Here is a 27,744-nt window from a genome sequence, read left to right on the forward strand (position 1 = left end):
TGCCTCCGTAGCCTGGAGGGACCCAGCCGTCAGCCCGGCCCGGCCGCATCGCTCCAAACCGTGTCGGAGACACTGGAGCTTTCAATGCCAAGTCATTTCTAAGCCCCGATCCTGCCCAGGACCTTTCTCCTCGCGGATGAAAAGAACAATTTTCGAGAGAAAGGCTCGTTTTGATTAAATCTGACATGCTGCTGATAACTCCATGCTAATGTGAAATAATTAACATAATAGCCATAATTAAAAGCACGCTAACAATGCCATAAATTTATCACACAATTTTACTAGCTTTCTGCCCCTAACTGCTCTCTCATCGTTAATTAAACGTGTTGCCTTTTACAGAATGGATGTTTATACATTTCCAATATAAATAAATTCGAAACCATCCTCTCTCTCTGTCTCTCTCTCTCCTTCTCCTCTCCCTTTGGTCTTTCGCCATTTATACGCACTTCTTGGCATGGGCCCGGAGTGGCGGACACCTTGAAAATAAATGAAGTTTTAAGATGAAAATCCAAACCAGAACGTTAAATTAGCCTCCCCCCCCCCCCACCCCCCGTTCTTTCTCACCCCGAAGAGATCTGGAGACATACACAATTGTGGCTGGTGGGAAGTGAGCTTAAAAATCCCACCCACTTGGAAATAGAAATAATCTGGGTGGGTTGGGGACCTGGGTATCATCTCAGCCTGTCCCATCTTGCTCGGTGGTGGCCTTCCAGGTACAGGCTGATAATAGTTTAACAAATCTCGAAGATTGTCGAGAAGGAGCTGACTTTGGTTCTTGGGGGGGCGGGGGGGAGGCTAGAGGGGAAGAGAAAGGAGGGGGTATTTTCCAAATGGGCTCCACCTACGTTTGGTTTCCTCTGCAAGAGAGAGAGGGAGGCTGCTCTCGGTGGAGGATGCTCCCCTCACTGCGCAGAACCTGGCCCTGTCTCCCCGGATTATAAGAAAAGTGCACCCGCGCACGGGCATGATTCTGTCTCATTTCGGACCAACGATTTATCCAAGCCATTGGCACATACTCCGACGCAAAGGAGGATTAAGAAGGCCCTTGGGTGTTCTTGGGCCTGGCAAGGGGGTAGGTGGGCTATTCCTGCCTCCCACACGCTCTGACCGTGCCCCTCCTCCCATGTTGACCACTTAGGAATCCAAATTGAGCTGTAATTAACTTCGTCTTCTCCGTCATAAATTGTTCCATCCCCTTCTCCCCCATCCCATCTCACCCCCACCCCACCCCCACAACACACTAAATCTCCCCTCCCCCAAGACGTCTCAATTTCCTTCTTATCGATCCGGGACTCCACTTTCCTTGTTACCTATTGCTAGAAACTCGGTCCCCTCCACCACCACCACCACCACCGCGCCCTCCGCGGCTCCTGTCCAGGTACCATGGACTGTGCCGGCCTCGGGAGAAAGAGGGAGACTCATTCCCTTCTCCTTGGGCTGAAACGTTTCAAACATTTGAACAGGTGAGACAGCTGGATGCCATCTTCTTTAAATCCCTCCTGGGAAGTTTGCTTGTTGTGACCCCAAGTAGTTAGTCTCACTCATAATAATATTGTGTACTCGTTCTGCTTCTATCTTCCCCAGTAAGCCCTCTGCGACTTAGAATATATTTACCCACATTTCTCTCCCCCTCCTAATATTTGTTCCTCTATCACATTTTTCTACCCCCCCCCCTCCACCCCCCACCCCACCCCCACTAAATGTGTCACTTTTTCTTTGTAGCCGTCTCGCATCTTCCTTCAGTCTCGCTCTGTTCTAAAGTTTGGCGGTATCTGACGATTTGTGGGCTCTTCGCTTCAAACTGCAATTACGGGGCAAACAGGGTTTACTTGGCCCAGACTCCAGCGCGCCTCGGGCAGGTCCCTGCACCGCTAGGAGTCCCGGCCCTTCCGCCCCGGCGGCATCCCGCCGCGGGAACCGCGGGAACCTTCCGGCCTCCCACCTGGGCCGGCGCTTGGCCTCCTTCCGGCCCCGGGAGGCTGCGCTGGTCCTACCGGCCGCCCGGAAGGAGGAGGACGCGGGCCGGTCCCCCGGTGGAGAGCGGTCGCGGGAAAAATCGCTGCCTCCGCTGGAAATCGATATTAAGCGGTTGGGCCGGCGCCGGCGACGGACGTCGGGGCCGCAGCCAGTAGGTCCTGCACGTCTCATCATTTAGCTAATCGAGTCGAAAAGTTTCTGTAAGGGCCAGACCCGGCATCAGATGGTAACACTGATTGAACAAGAGATTAGCACAATAGATCTCTAACCGAGGGGAAGCGTTGCTTTTCACGCTACGCGCCGTAATTAATGGTATGAATCAATTAATTTGACTTTTATTGTGTCGAATGAAAAAAGCGCAACAAATGGAACTGGCGGCTGGGAGTTGTTCACTCCGCACCCCTTCCCCCAGGGGGGTTCCACTGAGACACGAGGATGGGGACGGATCAGGCCAGGTCTTGGCCGAGGGAGGGCGAGGCAGCGACCAGCAGCGCCGAGGGAGTCCTGAGAGCCAGCCCTGGCGGGCAGCAGAATCAAAATTAGGCTCATTTGGAGGCTACTTTAAAAAGACTGCCGAGGGCAGCCCCTGGAGTCGCTACACTCCCGCGCGCCCACGTACACACACGCACACACATAGGGCACGCGGCCACGCGGGTCCAGCCTCTTCCGCAGCGATGGGGCTCGCGGACCCCGGCGGCCCACTGGAGCTGGACAACCGAAGCTGGGGAAAAAGTAATTTCTGAATTTTAAATTTCGTTTGTTTTTGTTTGTTTGTTTGTTTGTTTTTGTCCTTCGACCTTCCTTTTGTAATTATTGGGTTGCTCGGAGAGTTGCAGCCCCCACCTCTGCAGCCGGGTGCAGGGGTGGGCTGCCAGCGCCGCTCGGGGTTGGTTTCTCGGAGGGCTGTCTAGATGACATTGCAAACGGTTTTCGGACCTGCGGGGCCACAAAAAAGGTGCAGCTTCGGAGATGAACTCAGAGATGCATTTTAGGGTCAGGTACAACCGGGGATCATTTAGATACAAAGAAAAAAACTTTGGAGTTTCGCAGGTATCTCAGGATGGATAGAGATACCCTGCCGCCTCCCTCCTACCCCTCCCCCCCCCCATCCTCAGCACAAACCAGGAACTTTCTGCAAAATGGAGATCCAATGGGTTAGTGTTATAACCAGGAAATTATCTAATGGAGATGAAAGTCAATCTGTGTGTCTCACTGCCTATAATCAAGTTACTTTACGGATTTGGGGCGAGGGTGTGTGTAGGCCAAGGACTGATGGGATCGTAGGTGAGAGAGACACAGATTGAGGGAATCAGAAACACCACCTGTCCAGCAAGAATTAAATCGGTTTCCCAGCGTCTTCTGTAAATACTTCACCAATATTTCCCCTCGGACCTCTCTCGTGTTCTCCTTCTTCTGGTGAGGCCGGTATTCTCCTCCCAGGACTCGGCGGACAGACAGGGCTTGGGTTCAAGGGGCCCGCCAACACCCGGCAGGCGCTTGCAGGTCGCTCCGAGGCGGCCTAAAACTTCAGGAGCAGAGAGGTGGCGCATCGCGGACTTACCCGGTCACCAACACTACTCCGAGGTGCGAGGTCCAAGCGCACGGGCGATGTCACGCACCCACGGTCTGTCTGCGATCCCCCCCCCACCCCCAATCCCAGTTAAATCCCCGTAGCCTTTCCTACCGCCAGTGATTTTCCTTGCCAAGGAAACGGTGTGAACTAGCCGCGTCCTCGCCTCCTCCATCCGCGCTGCGACTGGTTTCGCGGAAGTTAAGTCTTGGAGGATTCACCTAAGCCTCAAGAGAAGAGAATCCACGTTAGTTAACAGCGACTGAGAGCCTAGCCCACCCGCGTACCCGAGGCCGCCCCCCCGCTCCCCAGAGGCTGGGCCCCGCGGCCGGGGAAGGGCCACCACCAGCTCCCGGCGCGGTCCTGCGGCCCCAGCCGGAGCGCGGCGTCCATCGTAGAGGCCGGGAAGCCTCTTCTCCGCTCCACTCGACTTACCCAGGCCGCTGAGTCCCGGTTCCTTCCCCAGCGCCTCATTTCCGACTTTTTCACATGCTAAGTCGTTTAGCAACTCCCAGCAGCTAGTTACGGCCTCTTATTTATAGGTTCCCTGTTATTTTACGTCGTTTTTATTTCTCACCGCAACTATTCTAATAGATTAATCAATAACTATTTTCTGACCTTCGGGAACCCCAGCTGATGCTGTTGTGGCCGCGCGGGGGAGGGATATATACATATATATAAATAACACGCCCACATCGAGCGGGGAAAGCGAAGGCAGGACCCGGGTGCTTTGGCTTTGGGGGACAGGGAACTTGTCCCCTCAGTAGGTGTCTCCGCAGAAAAAGCACTGAGGCGGGAGTGGGGGGAGGTTCTGAAGCCTAATCAGCAAAACGGAGCCGGGTGCGCCGCCCTTATTGGAGAGCTAAAAAGAATCAAACCCCCAAAACAAAACAAGAGACTACTAAGTTTTCTTTAAAAAGGGGGTGGGGGGGGATGGGAATCTCCTTCTCTGTTGCCCAGTCCCAGCCTAAGGAGTGCTGGCAAAGGGGGAGGGGGGAAGGGAGAGGGGGCAGGGAGGGCCGAGCGGCGAGAGCTGCCGGGTCCCGCGGATCTCCCGAGCCCACGCCCTCACTCGCTCACACCCACCCTCCGGCACTCACACCCATGGGCTCCCCGGAGCCCCGCGCGGGGCTCCAGCCTAGGCTGGGGTCCCAGGGCGGGCCCGCGGGATGCTGGCGCACCGCGCGGCGCCGAGTTGCGCGTCCCTCGTCCCTTTGTTGACAATTCCCCGAACCAACTTGAGTTTGGCCGGCTCCGCCGCGGCCCTGACGTCACGCGCGGTCACGTGGCCCCGCCTCCCGCTGGATCTTTAAGTAGAAAGTAATCTATCAGGCCAGTCCTTAAAACGGGACTTTCGACTACGGGGGCTCGGCGTCCCTGACACCCCCTCCCCCCCCCCGCCCCTGCCCGCGCCCTCCCGAGCTGCTCGGCGCCCGGCGTCCCGCGCCCGTCCGCACCGCTGTTGCTCTCCGCGCCCCGGCCAGAGGCCGAGGAAGGCGGGCGAAGTGAGGGGGCGGGGGGCGCGGCGTGGACCAGCCGCCGCGGCCGGGAGCGGCATCGAGCGCCTAGTACCGAGCGCCAGGGACGGCCGGAGTTTGAGGAGCGCGGCCGCGGGGGGCGGACGCCAGCGCCCGCGGCGCGCGATGCCGGGCTGCCGAGTGTGAGCTCAGCCGGGAGGGCCCCGAACCACCTACGTCCCCCTCCCCTCTCCCAGCCTCCCATCTTTCGGGAGCACCCCAGACCCCCTTCCCCGGAGCTCGGCGGCAGCCCCTGACGACTCCCGTCGCCCGCCGCCGCCACCAACCCCGAGGAGGGATGACCCTCTCCGGCGGCGGCAGCGCCAGCGACATGTCCGGCCAGACGGTGCTGACGGCCGAGGACGTGGACATCGATGTGGTGGGCGAGGGCGACGACGGGCTGGAGGAGAAAGACAGCGACGCGGGCTGCGACAGCCCCGTGGGGCCGCCGGAGCTGCGCCTGGACGAGGCGGACGAGGTGACGCCGGCGGCACCCCTCCACGGGCAGCCCCAGCCGCCGCACCAGCAGCCCCTGGCGCTGCCCAAAGAGGCGACCGGAGCCGGGGCTGGGCCAGGGGGCGAGGCGGGCGCTCCCGAAGCTGACGGCTGCAAGGGCGGCGTGGGCGGCGAGGAGGGCGGCGGGAGCGGCGGCGGCGGGCCGGGCGCGGGCGGCGGCGCGGCGGGCGGCCTGGCCCCCAGCAAGCCCAAGAACAGCCTGGTGAAGCCGCCCTACTCCTACATCGCGCTCATCACTATGGCCATCCTGCAGAGCCCGCAGAAGAAGCTGACCCTGAGCGGCATCTGCGAGTTCATTAGCAACCGCTTCCCCTACTACCGGGAGAAGTTCCCCGCCTGGCAGAACAGCATCCGCCACAACCTCTCGCTCAACGACTGCTTCGTCAAGATCCCCCGCGAGCCGGGCAACCCGGGCAAGGGCAACTACTGGACCCTGGACCCGCAGTCCGAGGACATGTTCGACAACGGCAGCTTCCTGCGGCGCCGGAAACGCTTCAAGCGCCACCAGCAGGAGCACCTGCGCGAGCAGACGGCGCTCATGATGCAGAGCTTCGGCGCTTACAGCCTGGCGGCGGCTGCGGGCGCCGCGGGGCCCTACGGCCGCCCCTACGGCCTGCACCCCGCGGCCGCGGCCGGCGCCTACTCCCACCCGGCGGCCGCGGCGGCCGCGGCGGCGGCGGCGGCGCTCCAGTACCCGTACGCGTTGCCGCCGGTGGCCCCCGTGCTGCCGCCCGCGGTGCCGCTGCTGCCCTCGGGCGAGCTGGGCCGCAAAGCGGCCGCCTTCGGCTCGCAGCTCGGCCCGGGCCTGCAGCTGCAGCTGAATAGCCTGGGCGCCGCCGCGGCCGCCGCGGGCACGGCGGGCGCTGCGGGCACCACGGCGTCGCTGATCAAGTCCGAGCCGAGCGCCCGGCCGTCGTTCAGCATCGAAAACATCATCGGCGGGGGCCCCGCGGCGCCCGGGGGCTCGGCAGCGGGCGCTGGGGGCGCCGGGGTAACTGGGGGCGCTGGGGGCGCTGGGGGCGGCAGCGCGGCGCAGTCCTTCCTCCGGCCGCCCGGGACCGTGCAGTCCGCGGCGCTCATGGCCACGCACCAGCCGCTGTCGCTGGGCCGGACGACGGCCACCATCGCGCCCATCCTGAGCGTGCCGCTCTCTGGACAGTTCCTGCAGCCCGCAGCCTCGGCCGCCGCCGCCGCCGCCGCCGCCGCGCAAGCAAAGTGGCCGGCTCAATAGGGACGCGCCGATGGCCGGGACCGCGGGCCGGGCGGCGGCCCGCGGCGGCCGCTGCACTCCTGGTCTGCGCGCCCCGCCCCGGGCCCGGCCCCCCTGCCCAATCCCGGACTCTGCCTCTCCTCCATTTCCTCCCCCCCCTCCCCGACCCCTCAACACCGACCTTCGGCGGCCTCCACCCCTTCGCGCACACCTAGGCTGGCGGAGCAAACTCGCCGCCCGCCCGCCCGCCCGCCGGGAATAGCTTTCCGTACAGGTAAAACCGAAAACTGAATTTTCCAAAAAATGTACCCCGACGGCTCCTGCCCTCAGTACCGTGGGGCTGGGAGGGAAATTCTTTGTACATATTTGTATAAAAATTATTGACTTTCCTTTTGGGGTTCTTATTTTTTTAAGAAAAAAAATTCAGTAGATTTAGAGCTCTGAACTTTCATTTTTTTTGAAGGTTCACTCTCCGCAGTTTTATGTGAGAAAAAAAAATGTATAGAGACGTTGGGAGATTTTAAATATAAAAAATTTTCAAAAGGCGAAAAGTGTCATTCTATTATAAAAGTCTGTTTATATATGAATGAATATATATGGTATTCTAAATGTTATTCCATCGTGTTGTACACAACTTTGTAAATAAATTTTTAAAATGTTCTCCCTAGTGGTTTTTTTAGATGTCTGAGGTAAACGACAATATTTTAATATGGTATTTGTATTTTTATCTTTACCAGAAATTCGAGGAGTTTCAAGTAATGACCCTTTCAAACTTAGCTATGCATAATTTGAATGTATGAAAAATTTAATTGGAGAAAGGAAAGAATGCCTAGTTTATATCGTATTAACGTTTTTCTTTTAGTTTTCACATAAAATTGGAATGTGGGTGATGATCTCGTTCATACCAATCCATTAAGTCTGAATGATCAGGTATTTCTATAGATAAAATAAGCTGCCATTTTAAAAAAAAAAACCAACCTAAGTGTGAACAACAGAACAGAATGATCTTTTGATTTTTTTTTTAATACCAGACTTTTGTCTTTCATAATGAGTTCTTGGTCATTTCAATTACCCTTTCTAAGGAATGTAAATTACAAACATGCCCCATTTTAGCATTCAAATCTTAATTTCAAAAATTTATTAATTTTCATTAAGTGGAAGTGGCAAATAAACAGTTTTTTTTAATGTATGTGACGGCAGTTTAATTTCTGCAGTGTAACTGTATTACCTATATTAACCTGATCAATAAGACAGTTCTTATTCTATCACAATACTTTGAAAATATTTCCTTTCCCTTTCCTATGGCAATAAATCTACAACATAATTTTGATTCCTGAAGGATTCCTATAAATGCCTCTTCTCCAACCCACAGGGTTTCGAAAGGCCAAGGAATAGTGTGGCCTTAACAGTCTTAAAAAACAGGTGCACATCCCCCGTCCCCCCCTTTATTCCCCTCTTTTTAAAACTTTTTTAAGAGAGTAAACCATAGTCTAGGTTAGTGGGAAGTGAGAGATCATAGGGCAGGAATGGGGAGATGTCCTCGTAGATCGGCTGTTGCAACCTCAAAAGTATTAATGTAGAAATGAAACATCTAGAAGAAGGCCGTTTCCCATCACCACCAACTTCTCCTCAAACGGCATCAATTCTAATTATTTTGTAATTAATTTAGCTGTTAAATTACTTATGCGAAATCGCTTTCCAAAACTGGAACGGCTAGCAGTGCTGTCAGCTCGGCCCTACGCGCGTCCTGCTTGCAAAACACGGCTAGTCCCTGCCGATGGCGTCAGCCTCGGCTCTTGGTCTTGGAGATGCCTTCCGGCTTCGGATCCGAGCCTTATTTCTCTGCTGTCGGCGTGAGCTAGGGAGTCGCTTTGAAAGACACGTCCTCGAAAATACCGAATCTGTTTTCCTGGTAAACAGTAAACATTATTGTGTCCTGAGTAAACATTCCTCTTGGATCAGGGTCCTAAAATAAAACAGGCTGCCGGGGGTGAGATAGTTTAACTTGATAAACAAGAACCTGATAATCAACCGCGGCCGAACGGGAGCAACAGTAACCTTCACGGAGAAGAGATTATGGACCACACAGTCTCCGGGCGGGTCCCTTCTAATCTCCTTTTACAAGGAAAACTAAACGGATCTAAATTTGTTTGTGTGTTGCAGCTATAAAAGTAACAAGTTGTTTCACAGTTGTGTCTGGCTAATCGGTTTTTACACAAACAGCAAATGGTACATGATTGCAAACACATAGAGGTTATTTCTAATTTTAGCTGACACCCCTGGGAAAAGGGAAAGGCAGGGCTTCTTGAATTCACTTTTAGCCTCAAGAAGCTGCTGATCCAAGGCTTCTAAATGACATTGGATAACAGAGGCCTCATTCCATCCCTGATCCTTTGTTACTTATAAAATTACTCGCTCATATTTCCACGCATAGCAGCAATACCGGCCGAGCCTGAGCTCGCAGCTTGACACTCGGCCACAAGCCGCCGCTTGAGATCCGCAGGGCTTTTTCCAGAGATGCATTAGGCGGCAGGGAGTAGAGGAGGAATCTGCCGGCAACTTTCCTTCTAGCCGCTTCTCAACCTTGAACTAGAGCCTGGACATGGTCCCCTTCCTTTATTTCCTGGAGAATAGGAGACTCCCAGATGCAGACCCCAAACTGGACAGCGGCTGTTTAAAGTGCTGGCAGATGTGTGGGCTATAGACCTGACTCTACCCCTTTGAAAAGCTCTTTTTGGTTTAAGCTTTTTAAACCACGAAGGTGTAGAGCAGAAGGGAAAATGCAAATATATATAATGAACGCAAGCATTTGGTGGGGGGGGGGGGGGTTGAAACTCCCTTGATATGAACGGCGGGCAGCAGCGATGAAAGACACTGAAATCCCTTTTTTACATTGAGATTTAAAGGCAACAAGACTGATATCTGCTTTTTATTCCACTTAGGCAGATTTATTTGTAATAAAAAAAAAAGGAAGCTGGTTGATTTTTATGGGAGAGAGATTTTTAGCTTTCGGCTACACACGAATTTAAACTGGTTTCCACCTCCTCCAGCACTCATTTCTAGAAAGTCAATCCAGTCCCGAGGCCTGTAGTCCTTAGAACTTCTCCGGGACCGAGTCCCCGAATGGGGTCCCTGCATGCAGTTCCTCGGGGAATGGGTGAATCCGGAGGTCCAGGGAAATAGGAACCTAGACTAGAGCAAGACCCTTGCACGGACTATGATGGGCTCTCGCTGCGATGGCGGATGTTGCCTGTAGGGGGCGACGAGCAGATGGAAAACTTACCCATTTTGTCTCCTAGCATCCAGCTCCAACCCGCCGAGGCCTCTCCTGGTCTCGCAGCCTCTGAACAACCTGGCACCCTTGTTCATCCTCTGGGTCTGGGACATGCAGGTAGAATCTTGGAGAAGCAGCTTTCCTCGGCCTGTCTCCTGAAAGGGACAGAGTCCCGAGGGAAGTTTGTCTTAAAGATTGGGAAGCAATAAAGTTTAGTGATGAGGAAACATCGACTTGGTAGCAATTAAGAATTATATTTGAGGTTATTTATTTTATATGGTTTATTGGAAGAGTCTTGTCAGTGAGGGGAACATGAAAGGCTGATGGGGGGGCGGTGGTTAACGTGGGTTCCTTGAAGAACTGTCTGGAAGAGAATGTGATCTGAAAGCCAATTCCAAAGTCATGTGTCCATTGGACTCCACTATGATTGTGGCAAACTGCAGCATGAATTAGTCAATGTTCTCCTCGCTGGGAGGGGTGAAAGGGATGGGTGTTGGAAGAGCATTCTTAGGGTGCCCAAGCCCAGCCATGAGGGATTGGGTACCTATTTCATGGGAAGGGATGATAGGAAGCAATGGAATGACAGAGACCTTGCAGAGGTGGGTTTCAATCAGGGATTAGGCATTTTGTGACTGTGACTTTGGACAAGCTGCTTGGTTTCTTTGAGTCTCTTCATTTCTTTACCTCTACAATGAGAATGAGGAGTGGGCAGCCCGGGTGGCTCAGTGGTTTAGCGCCGCCTGCAGCCCAGGGCGTGATCCTGAAGATCCAGGATCGAGTCCCACGTAGGGCTCCCTGGATGGAGCCTGCTTCTCCCTCTGCCTGTGTCTCTGCCTCTGTGTGTGTGTGTGTGTGTCTCTCATGAATAAATAAATAAAATTTTAAAAAGAGAGAGAGAATGAGGAGTCCATCTGATGCTTGGGCTTACAGGATTAGGTGAGTTGGTGTCAGTGAAAAATGTTTTATAAATTGTAAGGAGCTAAAGGGGATGTAAGGAGTTTGCTTGGTATTTCTAATGGCTTCTGGACAGAGAAAACAACTCTATTCCAAGCACTAACACTGTTGGGTTTTGAAAAACTCGATTTTAGGTGTGAAAAGTGGGTTTTTCTAAGAGGGGTCAAAGAACCTATTCCAGTCCCCTGCTGCCTGGAAGGATGGAGCAAAAGAGGCTGGTCAGAAGGGGCTTTTAAAAGGTGGACCTCCTCCTGGTCTTGAGTTCTTCCGCTATGGTTTGGGCCTGAGGAGAAATCCTCAGGCCAGCTCCAGAGGCCTGGCATATTTCTTTCTGGCTGAATGGTCCACTTTGCTATTTTCCCCTTTGCCTGCACCATCTGAGGCAAGTGGGGGAAACAGGAGCCCTTCGCTGACAGATGCCCATTAGTGTAAAACATGGGCTTCGGAGGTGAATTAAAGGTAACCAGATCCTAAAGTCACATAAAAGACCACCCTCCCTTTGCCTCCCTCTAACAGTTGGCAGAGTTATACCCAGAGCCAACTTCTCTCTTAACCATTACCATCTCCTCCTCTTGCCCTCTTAGGAATGTACAGGCCATTCTTTGCTCCCCAGAAGCAAGACCAGCCAAGAAGGGCGGGTGCATAGAACAAAATTTGAAAAGAAATGTTGCAAAATCATCCATGAAGTAGTAGGAAAGCATTGTCATCTTATTTATTTATTTATTTTTTACTTCTTGAGGGGGTGTCTTACAATAGAATTTCTCAAAATAAGGATTACATTAATCCCCTTCCCTATTTTAATATAAAACCCATACCGAAGCCCTTCTTTTCCAGATGATGTTGTGTTTACGCACACAGCTTCTTCCAATCAGTGGCAAGGTGGGGAGGAGGATGGAACACCTTCATTCCCTAGTCCCTCGAGGCTGCATTTCGGAGTCATCTTCAGAAAAACAGTCCTACAGAACACCCTCCCCTCTATTCACATAGCCCCGGAAGGTTCTGGGACTTCCCCAAGGTCACTCAGCAGCCAAGTGTAAGCTATGGAAATACTCCGGGGCGGGGTGGGGGTGGGGGGTGGGGGGTGGGGAGTGTTCTCTACGTACCAGGGAAGGATGTTCATTTGAGGAAAGGAAAAAGCAAACCATGGGGGCAAGTCAGGTTGGGAAGAGTAGAGAAAAGAAAAAAGACCAACCCAGGGAAGCGCTGGGCGGGGCGGGACTCAGCTTGGGGAAGACCCAAGACCTAGAGCCTTGGGGCGTCTCCGAGGACCTGAAGCCCGCTCCGCCCCAACCCGCCGGGGCACCGCTAGCCCAGCCCTGGTCGGTTCTGCGGAGACCGACGGCTCGATGTTCTTTTTGGCGCGCGATTTGGGAAGGGAAGAAAGGAGGCGGGAACCCCAGGCCCGCAACTGCCCTCGCCCCGCAGGTCAGCGGCGCGTCCACGGCGCTCCGGTGTCTGCAGCCGGTCCCCAGGGGCCCCCAAGCCCCCCCCTCTGTGGGTCCACCTTTGCTCCAGCCGCGAGGACTCGGCCTGCGGGACTCCAGCTCCCCCTGTCTGAAGGGAGGGAAGAAGAGAATTTGAATTAATTAGGGAGAAAACCCATCCGGGAAAGATGCCCGCCGCGGGCCGGGGGCAGCGAGGGGCGTGGTGGGGATGTCCCCCCGGGCCTCTCCCGCGGCGCCCCACTGGCCCGCGCTTCGGGAGGCTCGCGACGCGCGAGATGTACCCGCCGGGGGGACTCGGGCGGCCTGGGACCGCAGCCTGCGATCTCTGGAAAACCAAGAGCAAGTTTACTACGTTCTAGTGAGGCCACAGCCCTGGCGGGTCGCAAAAGGAGGGTCGAGAGGACTCCGGAGACCCGGCCTGGGTGGCGGACGACCCGAGGGTCGCCACCCCGGGCCTGCTCGCGCGGCCGCCAGTGCGCGGCAAGGTCTCCTCTGGCCGCTCCCTCTGGAGCCGACTTGGCGTTTGCAACGTCCCCTCCCGGGATCTGGCAACAGGGGCTGCCGTGCGCCCCTTATTGAAGAGGGGAGCTTTGCTTCTTTTCCTCCCTCCATCCCTTGCAACTCTCTCCTCTCGACACATGGTGAGCGAGACTCCGTTTTCTCCTAAAGATCAACCACACATTTTGCCCGTTACCCTATTCTGCAAGGGGCGTGTGCCTGGTATCGCAGAGAGCTTTGGGGTCAGCGCCAGAGCAAATCCAAACCCTAAATGTTCTCTTTGCCCTCAAGCTCCACCTGGGGGGGGGGGGGGAGGCAGCGCCTCCTCCAGGAAGCCTTACAGAACCTCGCAGCCCTGGTTAGTTGCACCTCGTTGGAGCCCAATTGGCCAACCAATGAACCGTTGTCGTAGATACCCTGTGAGTTTCTTACTGCCTGACATTGCCTAGCACAAAAGGGACAGCTAAAATGTTTTGCCTAGCAAATGACAAGCGAGGACCGTGGGTATGAGGATGAGGAAAGCTGTTAATTGATCAAAACAGGTCTTTCTCAAGAGTTTGGGGGACTATTTTCTTCCCATTCCTTTTCTTCAGTCCCCTTCTTTATGATAATGCTTTTATAAACACCATGTTAATTTTTTTTTATTCATGAGACACACACAGAGAGAGAGAGGCAGAGACAGAGGGAGAAGCAGGCTCCTCGCAGGGAGCCCTATGCAGGACTCAAACCCTGGACTGGGATCACGCCCTGAGCCGAAGGCAGATGCCCAACCACTGAGCCACCCAGGTGTCCCAAACCATGTTATCTTTTTTTTTTTTTTTAAGATTTTATTTATTTATTCGTGAGAGACACAGAGAGAGAGGCAGAGACACAGGCAGAGGGAGAAGCAGGCTCCATGCAGGGAACCCGACATGGGACTCCATTCCAGGTATCCAGGGTCACACCCTGGGCTGAAGGCAGAGCTAAACCACTGAGCCACGTGGGCTGCCCAAAACCATATTAATATTTTATTTTTATTTTTAAAAAGATTTTATTTATTTATGCATGAGAGACATATAGAGAGAGAGAGGCAGAGACACAGGCAGAGGGAGAAGCAGGCTCCATGCAGAGAGCCCGACATGGGACTCGATCCCTGGTCCCCAGAATCACGCCCCAGGCTGCAGGCTGCGCTAAACCACTGTGCCACCGGGGCTGCCCTCTATTAATATTTTAAATGAAGGAATTTTAAAACTATTTATTAGAGATCTAAAAGGTATAAGACATGTCAGCTTCATAATATAATTTGATTTTCTGGAATGTTTTCTCTGCCTTCTCTCGCTCTTTCTCTCTCTCTCTTTTTAAGATTTTATTTATTCATTCAAGACACACACACAGAGAGAGGCAGAGACACAGGCAGAGAGAGAAGCAGGCTCCATGCAGGGAGCCTGACGTGGGACTCAATCCTGGGTCTCCAGGATCATACCCTGGGCTGAAGGTGGCGCCAAACCGCTGGGCCATTGGGGCTGCCCCTTCTCTGCCTTCTCTTACATGAAATATCATCAGACAGTTCCACCTCCAACCTAATGGAAACCTCCTCTAGAGCACTTGAGTTTTCAGCAAGATTCTGCTTCATTTCTTCCAGTGGAAGAGGAATCAAACTTCACCATTCATCACTTCTGGGGGCATCTTTATTTGCTACACTGTCTTTCTCTTATAGAACTGGTTTGTTTATTTAGTAAAATATAGAGGATTTGAGAGTCATTTGCTTAGATTTTAATATTAAAGATGACCATATAAGTTGTTCATATTATCAACTGTTGGGTTTCTTTATGTAGAAACAACATTTACTGTGGTTTGGCTTTTCCATGAAAACTATTGTTTGTGGGGAAAACTGAGCAAAAGCTAAATAAAGCTTTGAGAAAGCATTAGGGTTCTATATTCAGTATATGTGTTCTAGGACTGTCCAGGAGCCTTGTTCTGAGATTCACTTGGAAAGTCCTAGTTACCGTCACCCCTCCTAGGATTGAGTTCAGAAAATACTGGCAGTAAAAGTTTTGTGAGATGGTTGTTAGAATCTCATGTTATTTTAACCAACCAAACAAAAAAATAAAAAGCTTTAAATAGTTAAACAGATCATTTAATTTGTCTTTCATTGCTATGACCATTGGCATAACAGTTATCTCTTACCTGTCAGTCATCCCAACCTTCACCATATGAAACTAGATATCTTCTCTGAAAAATATTCATATGGATTTTGCTATTTAATACAAAGAAGAAAGAAGGAAAATCCCAGATTATTTGACTATTGCCCTCGTATTGGAATCAAGATAACATGCTCTTGGGATGCCTGGGTGGCTCAAAGGTTGAGTGTATACCTTTGGCTCAGGGCGTGATCCTGGAGTCCTTGGGATCGAGTCCCACATTGGGCTCCCTGCATGAAGCCTACTTTTCCTTCTGCCTACGTATCTCTGTGTCTCTCATGAGTAATTAAATAAGATATTTTATATATATATGTGTGTATATATATATATCATGCTCTTTAGTTTTATACACTTAATGCAATTTTTTTCAAATTTGTATCTAGTTTGTGTGGTCTCTATTGATTTAGTCTTTATATAGCCCAGTTAGCTTCTTCTTCTGCCATTGTTACAGATTATCCCAGTAAGCCATCTCTCAAATTCTACCATCTTGCAAATGTAAATGTTGGTTACAAGAGCAAGGTGGTATCAAGATCAGCACAAATTAATCACAACCACTGAGAAACATCTGCTTTATTGATGGTACTTCAACAGCATCACCTTTCCACATGCATCAGGAATTATGGCTTTATGATAAAGTTGCTCTTGTTGCTGGAGGGAATCAAGTGCAAGTATTAATAGACTGGATTAAAAGACAAGACTAATTCCTAGTCCTAGTCCTGACATTGAACTTTGAAGTATCTGGTGGACTCTATATTTGCCCATGTAAAGATTACTATTGAAAATTTAGCTGAGAGAAAGAATTGTAGTATTATAACCACCATTTTAAAGTTTTAGCCAAAAGAGTTTTTTGAGTACTGTTTAAAAATTTAGAGATTTTTTAAAACCTTAATTTCATTTTTGTCTTGGTTTAAGATATGTTTTTCCAAGACATCTGTCACTCAAACCTCTAGCAGTTTAATGACTCCTTTACTCTGATATTGATAGTATATATTGTAGTTTAAGGTAGAGGACTAAATCACCTCTTCTCTACTACCACCATCCATGGGGCCCCATGAATAAATTGAAGACCTCCCCCACAGGATCCTGAGAGTGAATCCACCCTCCACTTTGGGAACCATCATTTTGGTACAGTATATTCAATAAAAGAACTTAATGGGTTACAGTTATTGCTTTTAAATACTCTTACATAGGTGAGATGAAGTATAAGGAAAAACTTTATTAAACTTTGAGAGCTAAAAACTTACTGTATAAGAGAGCTAAGCTGTATTTTCAGAATCGATTCCCTTGCTAAGAAGGTTTATTATTCAAGGTGCAGAATGATATTCTGGAAAGACTATGAGCTTTGAATCTAATAGTCCTACTGTCAAATCCTGGCTCTACCATTTTCTGAATATAATTTTCATCAAAGTTATTTAGTCTGTCTAAAGCTCAGTTTTCTTATCTATAAAATGGGGATCACAATATGAAGATTTACTGTGATAATGTATTTGGAGTGCTCAAAAATGATGGCTATTATTACTTTACAGTTTTGCTGATTTTATAGCACTCATATTTTCATGAGGCTACCTTTATTTTTTTCTTTGATATCATATACCAATAGTTGTCACATTTCATATTTAAAAATGAAGTTGCTGATACCACTGTCCCTTCTATCTGTTTGAGCGAGGTATCATTTTTGTGTTCTCACAACTTAACAAATGTGAAACAATTTACTCTGTAGTGCCACTTGGTAAATCACTTTTTCACTTTCAGGATATTTTTCAGTCTTGTGGATGAGAGGTCTTGACAATAGTCATTAAAGATATGATAGCACTTTCACAAGAACAAGGCCATGTGCCTTATGTCTTTGCTGAGCTCGGGTCTAGGTGGACTAATTTTAACATTTTTCTAGATCTGCACTAAGATTTCACTAGGAGAAGTCACTTTCTGCCTAGATTGGATCTGATAAGGCAAACACCTAATTCTGAGCTTGTAAAGATCACCTCAGTTATACTGTCTGGTTAATGGGAGGATGTCATATCATTTAGTTAAAGGAAGATGTGATAGAAATAAGATTGACTGGGTTTTGCTGCTTAGTGATCTTGACTAAGTCACTTGAAACCTCAAATTATGATAATTTAGTTGAGACCTTTGTCTATTTGGCTTACTTAAACTAAAGCAAATATCACTTAAAAAGTATGAGAAAGAATGAAAAACTATTAAAATGTGAAACTGCCTTTAGTTCTCTTCAATGGGCATGAAACACAGGGAAAGGTATATGGGTGGTGTGAAGTTGCACACAGTCTCAGTTCCTTCATGTATTTTGTAATGTGAGCATCTTGCTACAGAAAATGGGATGGGATCTCAATGTTTAAATATACTGCTCTTATATTTTTGTACAACATGGCTCCTAAATGCAAACTAGCGATTACATCTAGACTTCAAACAAAGGGACATCAACCTGTTTTAACAATGGAGAAAAAGCTGACTATTTGATCAATGGAGAGATTGTATGCTTGTTAAGGCATATAGTTAAGGGCAACTTTAAGGGATTTTGTGATTAATTTTTACTATATTTGATTTTTTACCTTACATGTTACTTTATAATCTAACTCCTGCACAAAATGCAATTTTCGTTGTAATATCTGCCTTACCAGGGTTGTTCTGGGAATCAAATGCAATAATATATGTTAAAGTGGTCTGCAAAATTCACAGTGCTATAAAATGTAAAATGTTTCTGTAATCTGGACAAGGCTTGGTCAACCATTTAAATGTTTTTATTCTGTGTTCTCACACAGAAAGTGAATTATAGCTGTGTACAGAACAACAATCACAACAATAATGATAGAAGGTAAGAAGATTGGTTAATTGACCACTTACGACAACCCAGGAGATGTGTTTAGCACTTTAAGTGGATTATCTAAATTAGATACTGCTTCGGGAAGAGTTCTTCCATTTAGATTTCTGTACTCCAGGCCCTCGTAAGGGTACCTCAGTTTCAAATACTATATACACTTTTTGGGAAACCCTCACATTATTCATCTATGTAGCCAGTATTTTTTTCATCTGATACAGCTGATTTTTTGTTAAGATTTTATTTATTTGAGAGAGAGAGAGAGAGTCAGCGGGGGAAGGGGCACAGAAAGACAAGCAGATTTCCCACCTTGTGCAGAGCCTGACTTGGGGCTCAATCCCACGACCCCGAGATCATGACCTGAACCAAAATCCAGAGTTGACACTCGACCAACTAAGCTGCCCGGTTGCCCCTGATTGAGAAGTGCTAGGTGAGAAAATACTTATTTCCTACTATTTACATGGGGAGGAATTTTCATTTGAGGACATGTGAACCTTTACCTCTTTTTTTTTTTTTTTTAGATTTTATTTATTTTTTAGAGAAAGGATGTGTGCACATGAGCATTCAACTGTGAGCAGGGGAGGGACAGAGGGAGACAGAATCTCAAGCAGCTAAGCAGGAGCCCAACACAGGACTCAATCTCATGATCCTGAGACCTGATCCAAAACCAATAGTCTCACTTAACCAACTGAGCCATGCAGGCACCTCGAACATTTACCACTTATTCACTCCATCCCTGAGGGAGGAAGGAGGACTTATCTGTTTAGTGAATTTAGGAGAAGGAGCTAAGCATTTGTGGATCAGCCACTCCTGCACATTTTGGATTTGCCTGCTCTCGGAGAGGACACATTCAGGTTTTCAACCTCTGTCATACTATGACCTTAGCAAAACGTGCCCTTACTTGTGGTTGAGATCTCAGCTATTTGGTGTTCCCAAAACACCAAACAGGTAAGCAGATAGGTAGGTAGGTAGGTAGGTAAATCTCACTCATTTAGCATCTGTTAGCAAGTTCACTTGGTTGCACATCACTTAATTTAGATTTCATTAAAAATAGAGGGGATCCCTGTATGGCTCAGTGGTTTAGCACCTGCCTTTGGCCCAGGGCGTGATCCTGGAGACCTGGGATCGAGTTCCGTGTTGGGCTCCCTGCAGGAGCCTGCTTCTTCCTCTGTGTCTCTGCATCTCTCTCTGTCTCTGTGTATGTGTCTCTCATGAATAAATAAATAAAATCTTTAAAAAAAGAAAAGAAATAGGACTACTATTTCTTGTCTCTGACTCCTGTGTCTACTCCTCAGTTGGTTCTAAATTTAGATGGGAAAGAGAAAGATTATGAATGAACTACTTAAAACCCTACCAAGAGACAGTATAAGGGAGTGGTTAAGAGCACAGGTGTGGAAACAAATTTACCTAATTTCAAATTTGGACTTCATCACTTTCAGCTGTGTTGCCTTACACAATTTACTTAAACTCTCTGTGCCTTAGTTACCTTATCTGAAAAATGGGGACAGTCATAGAACCTACCCTCATAGTGAGAGGATTAAGTGAATTAAAACATGTAAAATGCTTAGAATAGTCCTGGGCCTATCAGCATTCAATAAGTGTTAGCTTTTCCCATTATTTTTTTTAAGATTTTATTTATTTATTCATGAGAGACACACACACAGAGAGAGGCAGAGACACAGGCAGAGGGAGAAGCAGGTCCATGCATGGAACCTGATGTAGGACTCGATCCCGGGACTGCAGGATCATGCCCTGGACCAAAGGCAGGCTCCAAACCGCTGAGCCACCCAGGGATCCCCAAGCTTTTCCCATTATTATATTAACATTAATAGCCCAAGGATACAATATAAATATTTGCTTAAATAATTTGCATTCAGCTTCTAACTACCCTCCTTAAAAAATGTTGATTCATTGATTATTAGCACAGGAGCCTTCTACTTCTTTGTTTTCTGTGCTAACTACGGCAATTTAATCTTTTTCCTCCCCCTTGCCACAATCCATAGAAATGAGACTCACAGTGACATATATCTAGGGGATACTTTTAGACTTCTTTGAGCTCTTCAGGCTAGTCTATGTGCTTGCTCTTATTTCAGAGCCCCATAGCACTTTGCTTATCCTATACAATTTCACAGTTAAATGTGTGTTATCATATGTAATGGGATGCTGAATAGGACGGAATTTTTTTTTTAAGATTTATTTATTCATGAGAAACAGAGAGAGAGAGAGAGAGAGGCAGAGACAGAGGGCTCTGCAAGGATCCCCGTGGGGGACTCAATCCCAGGCCCCCTGGGATCATGGCCTGAGCCAAAGGCAGATGCTTAGCCAACTGAGCCACCCAGGTGCTGAGATATAATTTTTTTAAAGAAAAGCACCTCAGTGTCTCTTCTTAGGATACGAATATGTTACAGTAATATTTGGGAAAGTGTGTTCAACATTTTATCATGGAGAATTTCAAACAAAGAAAAGTTGAAAGAATTTTTTTTAAGATTTAAGGTTTTTTTTTTTTAATCTCTACACCCAATATGGGACTTGAACTCATAACACTGGGATCAAGAGTCACATGCTCCACCAATTGAGTTAGCCAGGTGCCCTGAAAAGTTGAAAGAATTTTACAGCATGTATCTGTATACTCACCATTCTACCATTAATATTAAAAAATATTTTTTAAAGTTTTTATTTTTAAGATTTTATTCATTCATCATGAAAGACATAGAGAGAGAGGCAGAGACGCAGGCAGAGGGAGAAGGAAGCTCCCTGTGAGAAGCCCAATGCAGAACTTGATCCTGGGACCCTGGATCATGCCCTGAGCCAAAGGCAGATGCTCAATCACTGAGCCACACAGGCGTCCCTAAAGATTTTATTTTTTAAGTAATCTCTACACCCAACGTGGGGCTTAAACTCATAACCCTGAGATCAAGAGTCACTTGTTCCACCAAGTGAGCCAGGCAGGTGCCCCCACCATTAACATTTTAATACACTTGCTCTATCACAGAATTTTCAACCACTCATCCTTTCATCTATCCATCATCCCATCTTTTCTGGTGCATTTGAAAACAGAGTGTTGCAGCAATATTTTGAAATGCTAACCTTTGCTTCTTTCCTCGGAATTTTTGCAACTCCTCTTTCCTATCTGAGGCAGAAGCATTGTGGCAAAGTGGAGGCTTTTGGATCCTGGCAGCCTGGGCTTGAAATCCAGCTTTGCCACTTACTAGCCATGTGGCCCATGTAACTTTATTGTTTAAAGTAAATAAAATATTTTTTAAAAGGGGGAGATAATAGTAGTACCTACTTCACGAAGTTGTGAAAATGTATGTAATGTATGTAAAGTGCTTACATTAGTGCATGACCAGCAAACACTTGTAGAATACTAACTTATGTTAGGAAATTTATACATACTAACATATTTAATTCTCGCCAAAACCCCATGAGGTAGTACCATTATTTTATTTTTTAAAGATTTTATTTATTTATTCATGAGAGACACAGAGATAGAGGCAGAGACATAGGCAGAGGGAGAAGCAGGCTCCCTGCAGGGAGCCCAATGCAGGACTCGATTCCAGGACCTTGGGATTATGCCCTGAGCTGAAGGCAGACACTCAACCATTGAGCCACTCAGGTGCCCTGAAGTATTACCATTGTTATAAACTATGATGTATATTAGGTATTATTATTTATTATAGCAGAAATTCATGGAGAAAAGTCTCTGCTTAGTTTTCGTGTTTTTTTTTTTTTTTTTTTCTTTTAAGATTTTATTTTATTTTGGGTACCTGCATGGCTCACTTGGTTAAGTGACTGCCTGCAGCTCGGGTCATGATCCCGGGATCCTGAGAGTGAGACCAGCATCAGGCTCCCTGCTCAGTGGGGAGATTGCTTCTCCCTCTACCCCTCTCCCCTGCTTCTGAGCTCTCTGTCTCAGATAAATAAATTTTAAAAGTTTTTTTTTTAAGATTTTATTTATTTATTCATGAGAGACAGAGAGAGAGGGAGAGAGGTAAAGATACAGGCAGAGGGAGAAGCAGGCTCCATGCAGGGAGCCTGACGTGGGACTCGATCCGGGTCTCTAGGATCAGGCCCTGGACTGAAGGCAGTGCTAAACCACTGAGCCACTCGGGCTCCCCTTAAAAATATTTTTTTTAAGATTTTGTTTTTTATTTTTTTTAATTTTTTAATTTATTTATGATAGTCACAGAGAGAGAGAGAGAGAGAGAGAGAGAGGCAGAGAGATAAGCAGGCTCCATGCACTGAGAGCCTGACGTGGGACTCGATCCCGGGTCTCCAAGATCGCGCCCTGGGCCAAAGGCAGGCGCCAAACCGCTGCACCACCCGGGGATCCCTGTTTTTTATTTTCTTAAGTAGGCTTCATGCCCAGCACAGATCCCCAAGGTGGGGCTTGAACTCATGACCCTGAAATTGAGACCTGAAACACTGAACCCACTGAGTCACTCAGGTACCTGCCCCTAAAGATTTCGTTTTTATTTTTTTTTTAATTTTTATTTATTTATGATAGTCACACACAGAGAGAGAGAGAGAGAGAGAGAGAGAGGCAGAGACACAGGCAGAGGGAGAAGCAGGCTCCATGCACCGGGAGCCCGACGTGGGACTCGATCCCGGGTCTCCAGGATCGTGCCCCGGGCCAAAGGCAGGTGCTAAACCGCTGCGCCACCCAGGGATCCCCAAAGATTTCGTTTTTAAGTAATGGCTACACCAAGCAAGAGGCTCAAACTCACAGCCTCAAGATCAAGAGTCAGATGGTCTACAGACTGAACCAGCACTCTTCTGCTTAGTTCTTGAATTTTAAAACAGACATTTTGAAGTTCATGGCAAAAGTCATGCCAAAGAAAGGAAGCTTTATGAAAGAACTGGACTCCTTTCCTGTCAAAAGCCTATGTACCCAAGGAAAAAGTTTATGTTAACAACTCATTTTGGAACAACAGATAGAGTCTTAACTGTCTAAATTATGTAAAATTTCCTAGCCCTAGGGAGAAAAGAGGAGAAACAAGTAGGGAGAAGCAGAGGAGGGTATTTTAGGACCTGTCCCAAGCCAGGCTAATTCTTGGAGTTGGGGTATCCAAGAATATCCCTCTGGATGGATGGATTTGGGGATTGGACAGCAGAGGAGAATTGTGCTTCCTACAAATATGTTTTGGACTCTTGCGATGCAATTGTTGTATGTGTGTTTGTGTGTGAGAGCACTTAAGATTTACTCTCTTAGCTAGTTTGAAGTACATAATGCAGTACTAACCATAATCACCATACTGCAAGTTAGATCCCTAGCATATATTCATCTTATAACTGAACATTTGTATCTTTTACCAACATTTCTCCATTTCCTCCCACCCTCCTCCAGTCTTGGCAACTATTTTACTCTCTGCTTTTGTTATTAATTTGAGTTTTTTATATTCCATATATAAATAGGATCATATAGTATTTGTCTTTCTATGTCTGGCTTATTTCACTTAGCATAATATCCTTTCCTGTGATATTATGAGATATATATATATATATATATTATAGATATATAGATTTTTATTTATTTATTTTGGTCTTTTTTTTTTTTTTAAATCCTATCCCTCCCTGAAGTCCACACTAGACCATCACCTACTGCCACAGGAAAGGGAATCCAGAAGAAACAAAATAACCTAAATTTTTGGCTTTTGAGCACCAAAAACCAAATGCATAGTGAACAAAAAACATGTTTGGGTGAGTACGGTTGTTTCTGTTTCCACAGGAGATACAAATTTTCTGGATTGGAAGAGAAAGATAGTCCTAGGCAAACTGGGACAATTGGTAATCCTAGTTTAGTGGGGAGGTTATTCTGGTTTCAATTATACTTGGTATTTACAAAATAAATTGTTGTTGGATATATTAAGGACTTTATTTTATTTTATAGGATTTTATTTATTTATTCATGAGAGACAGAGAGAGAGAGGCAGAGACATAGGCAGAGGGAGAAGCAGGCTCCCCTTGGGAAGCTTGATGCAAGACTTGATCCTAGGATCCTGGGATCATGACCCAAGTCAAAGGTAGATGCTCAATCATTGAGCCATTCAGGTGCCCTATATTAAGGACTTTCATTCAGTATTCTACTAATGGAGGCAAGGCTTGGCAATATTTCAGTGTTCTCATTATATATAAGAAAATAGCTGGAACTCCTCAAAGTTTTAGGAGGGATAATTTTTTCACGCATTACTAGCTTGAGTTGGCTGTAGTGTTCAATTGTTTCCATTAAAAAAAAAAAACCCTTATATTTATTTATTCATTTGTCTCTGAACCCTACATGGGGCTAAACTCATGACTCTGAGATCAAGAGTTGCGTGGTCTTCCAATTGAGCCACTCAGGCATCGGCAATTGCTTCTATTTTTGTGTTTTAATTTAAAAATTATTATTCTAAACTGCTTACATGAATAAGCTGTATAAATATATATTATTTTCCAATTGTTTCATATAACTGTTTATTTGCCACAGAAAATTGGAAATAACTATAATAAGTAATATGGAGCTGTGGTTAAGAGCACACGCTCTGGAGCCAGACTATCTGGGTTTGAATCCTAGACATGCCCCTTACTAGCTGTGTGATATTGGACAGGTTCTATTCCTTCGTCTATAAAATAAGAATTAAAATAGTATCTGATGTGATATGAGGATGAAATTAGTTAATACATGTAAGGTGCTTATAATAGTGCCTGGCACACATAGTAGAACTCAAGAATTATTAGGTGATTTGCGAGTTCTTTTGCCCTGATGAAAACTTAAGAGTTTCCCCATAGTTAATTATTTTCATAATTAAGTCTTCACAAAGAGTTTGGGAGGTAGGTTAGAATGTTTTCTGAGATGGCACATTGTTTCTTCCCCTCACTTTTAATAGGATTGTCCTGTGGACTGAATTGTGCCCCCCTCAAAACTTATATGTTAAAGTACTAACCCCCAATGTGACTGTATTTGGAGATAGGGTCTTTAGGAGATAAAGTTAAATGAAGTGATAAGGGTGGGCTACTACTCAAATAGCACTGGTGACCTTGTAAGAAGAGAAAGAGGCAACAGATTCATTCGGTGTCTACCCTCAACCCTCGCCACAGACACACATACACACATGCTTGAGGAAAGGTCATCTAAGGACATGGAAGATAGCCATCTACAAACCCGGAAGAAAGTTCTCACCAGGAACTACACTGCCAGACCCTGATCTGGACTTCTAGTCTTCAGTGCTATGAAAAAACAAATTTATGTTGTTTAAACTACTCAGCCTGTGTATTTTCTTACAGCAACCCAAGCAGGATAAGACAGATTGTTAACTAATGAGTACTGAAGACTGAGAAAAACCCTTAGAGTCGCACTTATTTGCCAAAGCATAGGCACCATTATCCAAGTTTTCTTACTCCATCTTGCCTACACAAAGGTGCCTGATGACTGAGCAGGACGATGAAGACCTGCTCCATTGGTGCAACCTTGCCTCTCGTAGACTAGTGATTTGGAACGAGTCTTTTAACCATGCCTTAGTCTTTTCCTCAGTATAAACAAAGAGACATAGGGAGAGAGAGAAGCAGGGAACCCGATGCTGGACTTGGTCCCTGATTCTGGATTCTGGGATCATGCCCTGAACCGAAGGCAGACACCCAACTGCTGAGCCACCCAGGCATCCCTCAGTAACTAATTCTGAATGAATAAAATAATGGCTCAGCCTGGTGTCTTAAACATAGTAAATACTCAAGAAAAGAACATTATACATATCATCTTCTCCAGTGGTTTTCAGTTTTTGCCTGCCCAGTATCTATTTGCTCATTTTCTAGTAGCAAAGTCTCAATTTTCCTTTGTGAAAATTCCTCTCCCTCATTCTCAGTTCTTGGGTTCTGTTGGGGCTGACCCTATATCTCTACTCCACGAATTCATATATGGCCCAGCCCTGGCCCAATTTAGGACAATGAGAACCAGGCCAGCCTTTCTGGACCAAACATGAAAGAGAGACTCCCTGCAGGGAGCTTGATGTGGGACTCGATCCCAGAACCCCGGGATCACGACCTGAGCCAAAGGCAGATGCTCAACCACTGAGCCACGCAGATGCCCCGAGAGACTCTCTTTCCATCGAGGTTGCCAAGTTGGTAAAAGGTAAGCCTAAAGGTACTGGTAGCTATCTTGTTCCTTGTGGGAAGACTGTGCTCAGGAATAAAGCCAAGAGTAAGAACCGCAGACCTGACGGGTGGAGGGAAACTGATTCCTGATGATATCCTTTAGCATCTAGATCCAGCCAAAAGTAAGACAAGGAGTCTATAATAGGAAAGGAACAGTATGATTGGAAAGGGTCAGGCTACCATGGAAACACCAAGGCAGGATACTTAGCCAGAATGTTAGTGAGCAGAGGTAAGTCAGGGAGAAGACTTCTGGACAGGCAGGGACATCTGAGGACAGATCAAAATGAAGAGTATGAATTAGCCACATGAATGGGGGTGGTGTAAGGGTTGGTACACATGAGAGAGGGTAGAAAGTAAAAAAGAACATAAAAGGAAGAACAACTACTCAAAGGCAAAACAATATGGTGGTTCCAGGGAATTCACTATGACCAAAGCATACAAAACACTTTCCAAAACAAAATCTTCTTTCATCCAACATGTTAAATCTTTCACAATGAAAGCAATGTACCAATTAGAATGTGGTTAGCTGCAAGGAAATGAAAACATGATGAATGGTGACTTAAACAATGAAGATATTTAATTATCTGAGGGAGCCAGTCAGGGCTGGTAGTGTGATTCTATGTCATCACACATCTGGGCTCTTCCCATCTTTCCATTTCACCATCCTCAGCTTTTGGTAATTATGCATATATTAGTTTTGGTAGAAAGAATAAAGCCCACCCCCCATATCTGAATACTTAGAACATCTGAATATATTTAATATATATATTTAATATATATGTCTTTTCTTGTAATAGGGACTTTGTAGATTTAGTTTAGAACCTTAAGATGGGGTTTATTCAGGTGGGACTAATGTAATCATGTGGTCCCTATGAGAGGGAGGCAGGAGAGTTAGAGTCAAAGAAAGAAATGCATTGATGGAAGCAGAGGTTAGGGAAACAGAGATTTGAGGATATTATGCTGCTGATTTTGAAGATGGAGGAAGGAGTCATGATCCAAGGATGAAGGCAGGCTCTAAAAGCTGGAGAAGGGGCGCCTGGGTGGCTCAGGTGGTTAAGCATCTGCTTTCGGCACAGGTCATGATCCCAGGGTCCTGGGATCAAGCCCCATATCAACTCCCTGCTCAGAGGGGAGTCTGCTTCTCCCTCTCCCTCTGCCCATCCCCCCTACCACCTTGTTCATGCTTGCTCTGTCAATCTTTCAAGTAAATAAATAAAATCTTAAAAAAAAAAAATTTAAAAAAAAGTTTTTTTTTTACAGATTCTCCAAATCTGTAATATAACAGGTATGTTTTTTAAACCATTGAGTTTGTGGTCATTTAGCAATAGAAAATTAATACATCACCCATGGTTGCAAGATGGCTGTCAGAGCTCCAGGTATTACTTTCACATTTAATGTAGGGAGAAAAGGTAGGGGATGAAAGGACAGAGCATGCTGCATCCACCCCTTTTGTCAGGAAAGAACAAACTTTCACAACCACCCTACCAGCTGACTTCCCCGTATACATTATTGACTAGAACTCTTACACAATGGCCACTTCTAGCTACAAGGGAGGGTGGGAGGGTAACTTACTTTCTAGTCTCATTTGTTTTGTGGATGGGCTCAATTCATTATTAATGAAAGCATAAGGGATGCCTGGGTGG

At 47.0% G+C, this 27,744-nt stretch overlaps 1 protein-coding gene and 1 long non-coding RNA gene across 2 annotated transcripts; one reads left to right on the forward strand and one right to left on the reverse strand.

Moving 5' to 3' along the window:
* Nucleotides 1-2,283: 2,283 nt before the first annotated feature.
* On the reverse strand, nucleotides 2,284-4,766 carry LOC140624828 (uncharacterized). The gene is made up of 4 exons (XR_012024262.1): nucleotides 3,983-4,766; nucleotides 3,662-3,768; nucleotides 3,300-3,502; nucleotides 2,284-2,913 (listed from the first exon to the last, which is right to left on the reverse strand). It is a non-coding gene; the product is annotated as an uncharacterized lncRNA (long non-coding RNA).
* Nucleotides 4,767-5,140: 374 nt separating this feature from the next.
* Nucleotides 5,141-6,811, forward strand: FOXD3 (forkhead box D3). The gene has a single exon (XM_072811755.1). The coding sequence runs from the start codon at nucleotides 5,363-5,365 to the stop codon at nucleotides 6,809-6,811; it is 1,449 nt and encodes a 482-aa protein (XP_072667856.1). The 5' UTR covers nucleotides 5,141-5,362.
* Nucleotides 6,812-27,744: the final 20,933 nt, after the last annotated feature.

The sequence above is a fragment of the Canis lupus genome, chromosome 3 (genome assembly GCF_048164855.1).
Source record: "Canis lupus baileyi chromosome 3, mCanLup2.hap1, whole genome shotgun sequence".
Lineage (NCBI taxonomy): Eukaryota > Metazoa > Chordata > Mammalia > Carnivora > Canidae > Canis > Canis lupus.

Bases quoted from the DNA above. Each gene is read 5' to 3' on its own strand.
- FOXD3 (XM_072811755.1), top strand. From the start codon at position 5,363: ATGACCCTCTCCGGCGGCGGCAGCGCCAGCGACATGTCCGGCCAGACG.